This window comes from Pyrgilauda ruficollis, unplaced genomic scaffold (genome assembly GCF_017590135.1).
Source record: "Pyrgilauda ruficollis isolate IOZ18807 unplaced genomic scaffold, ASM1759013v1 scaffold2, whole genome shotgun sequence".
Classification (NCBI taxonomy): Eukaryota; Metazoa; Chordata; class Aves; order Passeriformes; family Passeridae; genus Pyrgilauda; species Pyrgilauda ruficollis.
The window spans coordinates 161,323-173,628 of record NW_024519206.1 but is presented as its reverse complement, the minus strand read 5'-3'; the positions used below and the strand labels follow the sequence as shown (position 1 = coordinate 173,628).

At 36.2% G+C, this 12,306-nt stretch overlaps 1 protein-coding gene across 1 annotated transcript in view; it reads right to left on the bottom strand.

Annotated features, from left to right (window-relative positions):
- Window positions 1–123: 123 nt before the first annotated feature.
- Window positions 124–12,306, bottom strand: part of RUNDC3B (RUN domain containing 3B) — a 50,954-nt gene continuing 38,771 nt past the window's right edge. The window contains exons 9-11 of the mRNA XM_041466541.1: window positions 3,981–4,127; window positions 3,494–3,609; window positions 124–2,485 (exon numbers count right to left, since the gene is read on the bottom strand). Coding sequence (XP_041322475.1) covers window positions 2,340–2,485; window positions 3,494–3,609; window positions 3,981–4,127 — 409 coding nt within the window. The 3' untranslated portion in view covers window positions 124–2,339. The remainder of the gene's footprint in view (window positions 2,486–3,493; window positions 3,610–3,980; window positions 4,128–12,306) is intronic.

Here is a 12,306-nt window from a genome sequence, read left to right as displayed (position 1 = left end):
CAGAAAACCAGTCTCCCCCTTGTGCAAGAAAAGTATTTGCTAAAAACTCAGTAATGCTGTAATTTACAGAATGGTCTTACTTTATCCCGTGTGATTAAAATAGAGACAACTTGTAACTAGTGATGATACAAAATTTTTAATTTACATGCAACATTTATGGAACATTTATGTCAAGGCAACAAAACATACAGTTTTGGCGGTTTAAAATTCTTTTCAAAAAAATGGTAAATGTTTAGAACTGAGAAAGATGCACATAACTGATTGCCCATGCACAAAATGACACCCAGAAACACGTGTCAGACTACATAAAAGACTTCAGCTAAACAACACATTTAGCTCTAAGAAAAGAGCCATCAGCGAACATGACTGAAGATCATGATGACTGCCCCCTCCAAAACACTGATGTGGCATGAAAAGTATTTAACAGCAAACAAGACTGATTAAATCACTGTACATTGATGCAGAATGTCAACTTGTGGAATCTGGATTCCAGCATTTTATTTGTAGTAAAAATGTATCTCTAATTTACAAATTTATATATAATAATGTTACTCAAGAAACAGGTGCTTAATGTGATAACAAAAAATGTTCCATGAAGTAATGGACATTCTGAAAGTCTATGAAAGGATTTAATGGTCAGAATTTATTACAGAGAAATTACCTGTGTGGGTACACAAGGGCTTGAAAGACCTGGTGGTTTTGTTAAACTACCTTAAAATTCTGCATTAAAATAGCATCACTGGTTGTGTACCCTGCCATGGGAGTAGTGTCCTCCAGCAGCATGGACTAGAGTTGAGGAGATGGATTCTTTTCCTCCAGCTAAATCCAGCAATGCCTTGAGTTCCAGAAATGCATACTTACTCCTACTTACAAAGACTAAATATTTCAGCTAAAGTTAGAATGAATCTTCTTTCTTTCAAGCCCACCCTATGGTGACCAGTTTAAAGTAGCAGTGCCAAGGTATCATCACAAGAGGCAAATCAACTAAACCTGTACAGAGTGTAGTGACATACTGTAAACACCTAGGAGTAAGCAATAATTAAAAATCTGTCTTGTATTGCAGCTACTCATGTAAACAATTTATGAAACTTCTTTGGCACAAAAAAGCATTTTCCCTAGCACTTATAAATACAACATACTTACATGCATTTCACTTTTGTTTAAAAAGTTACTAATCATACTGATAAGCATTACCTTGATTACCAAAATTCATAGATAAAGTATCCATTGTATCTTACAAAGAATTAAGAATATAGTTTGCAATTCAAAAATTATTTTGCAAACTTTGAAACTGTAGGGTGATCTGGAAAGTTAGTTACATTTTAAAAAATGTCTCCCTTTTTTTCGTATCAGTAATTTAAATCAATGGCAAATAATTTGAGAAAACTGACTTAGAGAATTTCTGCTGTATTACCTAAGCAAGAAAAATACCTATTGCACTACTACAGGGATGAGAAAAGTCCTTTAACACACTAATACAGTCATCACATTGTTTCCCCTTTTTCACTCTCCTTGGGATCTTGCCAACAAACACAGAATCCAAACTTTGCAAGATGCTTACCCCCATCATCCATAGCCCCCATCTTTTCAGCAAGAAACTTTTTGTATAATGTTAGTTTATCTGTAACCCAGGCCACTTAAAAGAATTTAGTGAGTTTGCTCACCATTTACAAATCTCTGTGTATGCTTGATTTATATGATCAAGTTACATTTGTTATTCACATGCAATTTCAAGTGTTTGTGTTTCAGTGTGACTGGGACATCTCCTAAGTGCCATGATGTTAACAGGAATGCAAAACCTAACATGGAGTCAACTTGAGAGAAGCTGTTGATAGGTTAAATATGCTATCTGAGGTCCTAAGCAACATACACAGATGAAAAGCTGGATTTTTAGGTATTTATTTGCCTACAAAGACTGGTGTTCAGGATTCCCTGTCTCTTCTGCAGGAGTTGATAAATATTTAAAGCACTGCAAAGTACAGTGGCTAGAGCCGATCCAGGCTAGTGCAAGGAGAAACAAAGCTGATGGCATTTAAGTATGGGTCTGATTTCCAACTGTTTCATTTTAAAAACCAGTCATAAACATCAGATTATACATTCTGTACCTGAACAAGAGATTTAAATAATTCCAGACTAAAAGAGAGTATCTGAAAAGTCCTCTGGGGGAAAGAAAAAGCAAACGAAAACTGATCAAATTTGTGAATTATAAAGGCATCCATGACAATAAAAAATAAAGCAGCTTATTTTTTAACTCAGAACTAGCAGTCTTCACTGCAAGTCATCTTATGGAACATAAATCAAATGCATACAACATAAAGCTCTTCCTTCTTGTGTGCATCTCAAGATGGTGTTAAGCCTGGACTTGTCATCTCTGTTGTGGGACTTGCAAGGTATTCACTTGATTTCAGACTTGTGAGAGACTTGTAGCTTGCTACTGATGTCAGAGAGCCACAAAGACCAAGCAATGATGGAGTGTCTTCCTTTCCTGTGAAGAAAAATAAGAATTAAGTTAATAATTTTTGCAGCAGAAGATTAGTTCACCATAAAAAAAATGAGAGAACAGAAAAAGTTGTTTAATCTACACTACTGTGAATTCCATAGTATGCTTCAGCACAGGCATGTTTCATAATGCAACTGGGAAGACAACTTACACCACACCTTCCCTATCCAGGTGGTACAGAGATCCCTGCCTTACAGGCTGGGCTGAAATCAGTCTTGAATTAAATTAGATTTTATTACTGCTTACAATTTAAAAGAAAAAAAATTCAAATTTTTTTATCCTTGATATTTAAAACAAAAGAAAGTTTAGCAGTTACGTAACACTAAGGTTTTGTATTGGCAAATCTATTTAAAGTTTAGAATTTATGAGACACAAAAAGGATTCTTTTATAACAATTTATATTCTATACCCAAAATACTACTATTTCACAATTCTTCCAACATTTTCCTGCTTTTTCAGAATTGCCCACAAGATGGAGCAGCTAAGCTTTGATAAACATCCAGGTTTGAAAGGGGTGTGTGCATATACCACATTTATATAAACAGTTCATATCATGTTCCTCTATTTTAATGGAAACACTGTCAGGCTGCATCTCCAGATAAATGTTAAGTGCAAGACGTAAGAATGACACTGGTAGTTGCAAATCCAGTGCATTTAATCATGCTTTTAAAACCAAAAAAAGGAAACAAAGAGTTTGTTATAGCAGAAAGATGTCAGCAGATCCTCCTTGTAGTGAAGCTGACTGGTTCTGTGATGGAAAAGGAAGAGATGTGCAAGACATTTGAAGCTTAACTTTAGATACAGAGGAGTGGGGTGTGTATCTTCATAAATCCAAAATTATTTGGAGTTCTTAGGGAAACTGAAACACTTTGCTTAACCATGAAAAATATGTTTTTCAATGTGTATTTTCTTCACACTGAAAATTTGTCTCACGGGACAAGTTCAGAGCTATGAAGAGCAAAATTAAAGGAGGTCATTAGACTGGCTCTGTACCTTCATTTAACAAGTTAATTCCATCTTGCTTCCCATCCTGTGAGTGACCTGGATCCAGAGAGGACTGAGAAAGACTAACTTCTGCTGAAAGTTGGTCCAGACTTTGAAAACTTTTCCTGCAAAGCAAGTAATATTTGATAGCAACACATTTAAAGATCTAACTAGGTATATTCAACTCTCCTTAAAAAATTTGCTAAAATAACCCTATGCAGTTAATCTTTCTTCTCTTAAACACTATTCTTATTTATTTGCGAAGCCAGTTCTTTCCTAAAGCAATGATTTATTTTTCTGCCACTTTTATAAAAATTAATCCAAAGGAAGAAAATTTTCACGGAAAGCAAGAGAAACTGGTTTTAGTTACCAGTGATCTTTGTACATTGTAACAAGTGACTCCAACAGGATATGTTCCAAAGTATGCTGAAGGAAATACATAATTTTCAGTTTCCCTGTTCCTCTAAGGGGGAATCAAAATAAATATTAAACTTACTCATCCCACTGTTGATTGTGCTTTCTATAGAGTAGAGTGTCCAAGGCAACAGCATTGACATCCAGAGCTCCTGGGGAAGGCCACTGATTGGTGAGGTGAGTAGTTAATTCTTGTCTTGATCTCAAGTCATTATTCTTTAGCACAGTTCTGTGAATATATATTAAAAAAAGAGTCTATTAAATGCAATTCCTTAAGATAAAGGAAAAACAGAACACAGATGATCATAGAATCATCTTGAAGAGACCTTCAAGATCATCCAGTCCAACCATCACCCAGCACTGCCACTGTAACTCCTAAACCATATCACCCAGTGCCAGACCCAGATGTCTCTTTAACACCTCCAGGAATGGTGACTCCACCAACTCCCTGAGCAATCTATTTCAGCCTGACCACCTGAACAGCAAAAAAAAATTTGTAATATCTAATCTGAATCTCCCCTCTTAAGTCTCATAAGCCATTCCTTTGGGTTCTGCCACTGCAGCCACAGCAGAAGAGACCAACCCCCACTCATCACTACAAACTCCTTTCAGGAGCCTGTAGAGAGTGATGAGGTCTCTGCTGAGCTTCCACCAGACTAAACACACACAGCTCCCACAGATGTTCCTTACAGGATTTTGTTTCTAGACCCTTCACGAGCCTTGCTGCCATTCTCTGGACACACTCCAGCATTTCAATGTCCTTTTTGGAGCGTGGGACCCAAAACTGAATGCAGTACTTGAGGTGCTGCTTCACGAGTGCTGAGTACAGGGCAATCAGGACTACTCTTGATACAGGCCAAGATGCCATTGTCCACCTGGGAACGCTGTTGGCCCATGTTTAGCCACCTGCCAACCAGCACCCCCAAGCTCCCTTCTGCCCGACAGCCCTCAAGCCCCTCCTTCCCCGGCCTGTAGCACTGCAGCGGGTTGCTGTCACCTAAGGCCAGGACCTGGCACTTCACCTTCTTGAACTTCATGCAATTCTCTTCAGCCCATTGATCAAGTCTGTCCATATCTCTCTGCGGAGCCTTCCTACCCTCCAGCAGGTCACCACTCCCACCTAACTTAGTGTCATCTGCAAATTTGTTGAGGGTGATCTCAATTTCCACATCCAGATCATCAATAAAGATGTTAAACAGGACTGACCCCAAACCTGAGCCTAGGGAAACACCACTAGTGACCATCCAGATGTTCTATTTCAAGTGACCAACACAAACTGCAATTTTCACAAAGCATCTTAAACTGTTTGTTTTTCCTAAGGGAATCAACTTAGAAACATAATGAGACATATTCAGGAACCAAAAAAAAAAAAAAAAATAAATTGACATTTGAATCCTTCTACAAAAGCAATAAAGAAAGGCAACTGCATTTAAAAGAGTCTTTCTGCCAGCATAATGGTAATTAACAGGCCAGCTATTTTGCAAGCCACTATGCAAATGTGATGTGCTTCCCTTGACACCAATTTTTTTTTTGCAGTTTGAATACTCGTGCATCCCCCCTTCAATACTTTTCTGGAATGAACTAAAAACCAGACATATTAATTCCACTGTATGCTTTCAGACAAAATATAACACATAGTTATTCTGTTTTCTATCACCTTACAATTTCTTGTAACTATAACTGATATTAAAAAGTGTAAACTGAATACTTCAAATACTCAAATTAGTTTTGCCTCATATTCCTAATGAAGCAAATCAGTTTTCTAAAATTCTAGAAATGAAAAAGCTAATATGCTAGCATTGGAAATCACCTGCCAAAAGTCATAATAAGGAAAGTACATAGTTTTTCGGTCTCCAAGACAAGACCAGCCTTTTTCCAATAGCACAAGGCAACCTTTGATCTGCCCTTATACTGCTGTAGAATAACTAGAAATAAAAGCAAGAGCATTTTGTAATTGGATTTTTTAAGTCCTCCAATCCACAAAATACTAGACAATAGTAAAATGTTGCTCTACAAGGAGTTTGACTATCTCTGGCCTGAAGCAAAAAGCTAATTTACTCATCTCCATACCAAATGTACCCAGAAGTTCAAAGCCAAATGCCATGTTGCTATCCAAAATGCCAAACGGCACAGCAAACTAAATAACTATTCATGGCACACATGCATTTACTTGAATTTTCCAATAACATTGTCAACAGGTCTATTTTTACAATACAGTTTTTATTCTGGTGGTATTTGAACTGTTTAGACAGGAACTTCTGTAAGGACAAATAACAATGCCCAAAGAGCCAAAATTTCCCACAAAACAAAGACAGTAGTAAGCTCAGGAAGGAACTTTTAGCAGCTGAGTTTCACAGAGGAGACAGATTCAGAGTTTTATTGTATGAAAAGGGGATGAAGCACGACCATGATTAAAACTAGTTTCAAGAAACTTCTCTCAAGATGACTAATTCCCTCAGTATTCATACAAGTAAACACTCAACTTTTCTACCCAGGGATCCACACTCTCACCCTCCTAAGAGGTCTACAAGAATAACCACTTTGCTAACCCAAAGCTCGCAATAAATTCAAGTATCTTGCCAGGTATTCATTTCCCCATGTAATAACCCTAATCCCCTGGGAAACATCAAGCATTACACAGAGCTGTCACAGGTTTGTTGATCTGAGGAAACTGAAACACGGAGATAGCAAGTTTTTATGAGGTTTGCCAAGTACATTATATCACTTCTTTATTCAGAAGGACTTCTTGAATGTTTTCACAGAAGTTTAAAAATAGGACACAGTTTGTATGAGCAACTATGCCCACAGTGCCTAAATGCAAATTCACACACGTAACGTGTACATGCAAATTTCCATTTAGACAGCCCCTGTAAACTATCACAGGCACATTATCACAGACACATCTACAGACAAGCTCCTAATAGTGGAATTTTTGCATTATACATAGGTTTCTATATTGAATAAATCTAATATGTCTATATTCTGTATTCCACAAATCTTTACACTCTACTGTGTGAACAAAGAAATTCTGAAGCAAAGACTCACCAAATTTTTCCAGGAATTTTAACACAACATTTAAAGATAGTTTCAGTTAATCACTTCTTAAACCACTCCACCATGCTCAGGAAGAAAACCAGGCATCAAGTAGGATAAACTTGAAGAGAACAAAATATTGTCCTCTTAAATATTTGAGAACTAAATATTGTCCTCTTAAAGCTTTTATTTTGAATCTTTAAAAATACGTAAAAATATATTTGAAATTATAAAATCAGTCCAAGCACAGTATCAAATATACGTAAAATAGTAGTATAGACAATAAAAGTTAGATAAAATAGTCACACCAGATGCTATTAGTTATCACCTATTTTATCAACTTTGTAGGTTATTTAGCTCTTAGCTCTTCTGCAGACATTTTTCAAGTATTGTAAGTTTCCACTGCAGCAGAGAGCCATTATAGAGGCACTGCCTGCAGACAGCAATTCTCTCGATATGGAAAAACTGGCACTCCTTTTGTTTAACCATACTTATTTGAAGAGTCAAAGTATTAAACTGCACTAAAACATAGAACCATTTAGGCTGGAAAAGACCTTTAAGATCATTGAGTCCAACCATAAGCCCACCACTAAACCATGTCCCTAAACGCCATGTCACGGCATACCGAATCCTCACACTTCTAATCACGATGAGGAAAGATGATCCTGCTACAAGTATTCAGAAACAGGAAAAGTGGTGGATACAAAAGCATTTACTACAGAAAAAGTTAAAAAGGAAGAAAAGATGATCAAGTTTTAGTGAAAAAAGCAAATACAAACTTCAAAACTCAACATGAAAAAAAGCTGTGCAAGACTATCTAGTGCTGTCCTGCTCTTGTTCAGACAAGAAAAACACTTTTTAGAGATTAAGAGCTCTCCAAGGACAACAACTTATTATATCCAAGGCATATTGAATTTCTGCAGTTGTGCTCTTGTTCCCCAGAATGCAAACACAGGCAGGACTCTTCCTCGCACCAGGACTGCAATGAGTATGCAGTTCTATTTTTCAACAAAGTTCAATAAAATATGGTTCTATTGGTTTTGTAGCTGTGAGGACTTAAGGGTGATGCAAGATAAGGTTTGTAAACAGTATGTTAACCCATTTAATATAGGAGTAAAAGCAAGGACACTCCAAAATGAAAAGAGGGTAATAAAGAGAGACAATAGGATTTACTAAAAGGAAGTTAAAAAACAAGGAAATACAACTAAACCTGAGTGAAAACAAGCATATACACCAAGCTGTTAACTCCTTTTCTTCAGCCTGGAAAAGAAGATAAAAACAGTGGCTAAAAGCAGTAATCTCAGGAAGGCAGCTGGTACATGAAGAGTACAGTGGATCTTAGTACGAGATTGTATGGCTGTGTTTTGGATGAAAGACAGGCAGTGTGTGAGACACGGCTGAACAGGGTATCCTGAACTAACACAGTGGGACTGCAGAGTGCAGAGGTTTTGTGCAGTGTAGGAGGATTATGTGAGAACTTATTATGAGAGCAGGAGGTTAAACCCATTTATGGTACAATCTCTAATCTAGGCATGAAAAAATTCTTGATTGCCTGAGAGCCTGTGAGCTTCCCCTTGCTCATCTAACTAACTGGTATCCTCTGTGTCTACAATTATTTTCATCTCTTCACAGCAATAGCTGTTCTATAATCTGCAGAAAGTTAACAGTTGTACCCTTAGCAGTCCTTACCCCAAACAACACTTCTGTTAAGACAACTTCATATAGGGTTTCAAGTTCTGCAAACATCACAAAATAAAGAAATAGTGAAGAGATAGGCAGAGAAAGAAGATTCAACAACAACTAAAACATCAGTCTTTTACAAACATTAATCTCAAACTGAATCAAAAAAATAGCACTGTATCAGCTACTAGGAAGAAAATTAACTCTATCACAGCTGAAACCAGGGCATTTCTTTTAAAATGACCACATACCCTCTGTACTACTTGACAACATAGACTTTTCCACAATGCATATATACAAGGGAAGTATAACACACAAAGTGTTGTCATGTTGTCCCAGAATAACATTTATGCCACTTAAATTGAGGTGGGAGGTTTTTTTTATATCTGAAAAAAACAAATTGAAAATACTACTGCAAGTAATAATTTCCTTGGCAAAACAATCAGCAAAATAGATGAGAACATCTTAGTACTAAAGTACATGACTAAAAACTAACAAATGTTTGCTTTACATTTGTATTTTTTGTTCTCTATACCAAGAACAACATCCTGCTAAAGAATTCCTGCCTATTACTGATTAGACTAATCAATACTAACATACTTCCCTGAGTGGAAGTAAGTGTCTGCAGATACATATGCTCCCTCCAGGCCTGTAAATTTACTTACATTTATTCAAGAATAACAGAAGCAGCCAAATCATTCATCAGGTTTACACATTTATTCCCAGAAATATAACTGCATGCTCTTGACTTTCAGCTCTTTAATTGTGTATTTAAGAAGTTAGGAAATGTGAGATAGTGAAGTCTTCCAAATAAACATCCTTCTCCTCTACTGTCCATTCGCCCTGTGTTTGTCAGGCACTCTTCAGAATATTTACTTGCAGATTTCCTCAACTTTTATTATTTTGAGATGTTTAATTAAGGATTTACCATTTTGAGAGTATTAAGCACAGGCAGGATATATTTTTGTACAGTACACACAAAAAAATAAAATGCAATTGACAAATTATTGCCCATTTCCATCTGTGCTGCCTTTAAGTTCTGTCACAATCATGTTAGGTGCCACTGTGTAAATGAAGCATCAAAAATACCTATTTAAAATTTTTTTTTACTAAGCTTTTTTTGTTGTTGTTGATTTGTTTGTTTGTATTTATGTTTTTAAAATTTAATTCTTAAGATAAACCCAGAAACACTTCAGTTTGCACTAGCTTTTGGCAGCTCAGCTACCTCTCAAGAGATTAAAAAATTACTGCTTTGAATTAAAACATCTAAGACTTCTGCATCTTGAAAGTATCACCTGACTTAACAGTGAGACAGAGGGACAAAAGATAACCTATATGTTTGGTTTCTGCATGCAGAACAGAAATTATATAAGTGATTATAGCTGGTCACATATGATACTGTAACTATATTACCTTGGGAATTTAAAAATAAATAAGTAAATAAAATTCAATCCAAGTTTAGCCCAAGTTAATATAGAAAAGCCTTTCCTGCATAACCATATAGAATTTCTGGGGTCATTTCAGCTATACCAGATTTTGATTTTCCCTTGCATCAAATGCAGATTCATTGGAAGCCTATTCCAAAAGTTCCATTTACACAGGTTTGTTTTTTTTTTTTTTTATTCAACAAAACAAAAGTCAGTTCTGTTGCCAATTATACCTATGAAAAACCAGTAATTTCTTACCTGCAAGTTTAATTTCTCCAAATCCAGAAAATGCCAGTCCAGTTGGCAATTTGCCCTCCTATCAGCAGATGAAGACAGGAAATAAACCAAACAGACTAATTCCCTAAGAAAGGGAATTACATCAGATGAGTGTTCCAGTTCAAGAACTACCTGAGTAGTGAAAAGTAAAAGTGAAAATAAAAGCTTAAAAAAAAATAAAAACATTTGCATAAGAACAAGCTTTAAAAACCTTTATTTAGGACAGGGAATATGGAATGCAAACTCAAATTGATAGCACACATGAATATAACTAAAATCTGTAAAAGCAACTCCAAATAAAAAGGGAACTCCCAAGCTGCCAGTACTCTAGCAGAGCAGTGAACTGTCTGGACTGGTATGTCATTGGACTTTGAGAAATTAGATCAGCAGGTATGAAAACAAGTTACTTACCAGTAGATTTTGATGCTGCAATGTAGCATCTCTCAGATTTGTGCCCTGTACACTGACACACTTTCCCCAAACTAGAAGCCCAAGCAGTTAGATGCCATCAGACTTTCTAAAGGCAGTTGCTGCAGTGAAAAAAAGAGCAGGAATGTCCTACTGCAACACATTTTCTTCTGACGGTCCAACAGCCATGGCACTACTTGGGCCACGGAACAAATACGCTTGAAGCTTCTTCAGCATTTTTTTAATCCTCCTTTATTGTCTCTTAGAGAGATCTTGAACTATATCCTAACAAAATTAGTTATCAATTTTATACAGACTTCGATTTTCTTGACCTTTGGATAACTTGAGAAAGTTTATACTGTCAGAAATACCAGCAGCTGGACTCCTGAGTTCTAGTCTAACTGCAGTGGAGACTTTGTTTCTGAACACAGACATCCAGAATGGATCAAAACATACCATAATATGTTAACTTTGCATATGCTAACTAAAATAGCACTTCAGCATGTGACTGACACTCTTCGTGTCCGTGGAAAAATAACCAGGCCTGATTCTCTGGAGGAGGATAGCAGGCACAACACGACCAGTTTTCCCAGATAGTAGGTCTTGACAGAAAACAAGAATGATGAACTTGATCAGCAAACCAAACTACTGAAAAAGTAAGAGCAGATTTCAGTTCTTCAACTGTCAGATCATCTCTGCTGGGAAATGAAGGACTCTTAGCAAACAAGCTTTTTTTTTGACAGATTGTCTAATTTGCCTTCTGTAAATATCCTCTCAAGCTCAGTTTGTCATTTAAGGATTCTTTTTCCCTTATGTCAGTGATGTAAATACAACATATCTGTTTATAGCTGAATTCCTTTTAAAAAACATTTGTACAAGGGTGTGGGGAAAAAAAATCAAGAAATTTCTTCTTAACAGATCAGGAAAACTGGTATTTTCAGTAACTTTTTTATCATTTTAACTTGATTCCTTTGAATTCAGTAAAAACAGGAGAAACAACTGCAAAATGATTAAGTAACTTTGGGTTGACTCAATGACCACTTTTTCCTTAAAATTCCACTATCATTTTAAGAGAGCAAGAGTGCCATGAGAGATATCCAACAGAGTAATTGGAAGATTAATATTCTACATACATAGGCAAGTATTTGCCAAAACTAGCACATATAAGCTCTTTCAAAATGCAAAGGTTTTAATTACAAACAAAAACCTCAATTATTAGCAGCAAGCCTTGAGTAATGTAAGTCCTTCTTGGCAGTTGAAGGTGAGTTAATAGAGCTGCCAAACTATGCAAACAGCAAGACAGAGCTTTAAAATCTTAGAAATTGCAGAATAAAAAAAGAGGAGGGCAAAAGTCTGATCCAAGGGCAAAGAGGTGAAAAAAAACCCCAAGCAAAACTCCACAATCAGATATTAACACTAGAAACAGAATCTTTGCCAATGTAATTTAGTTATAATTTGGATAACATAATGAAAAATTAGTGTTAAGTGGTTGCATAAGAACATCTCAATGGCCAACAGAAAAAACACTTGTCTGTGTTTTTTCTCAGCCACTTGCTAGCCAAAACAGGACAGCAGCTAATATAA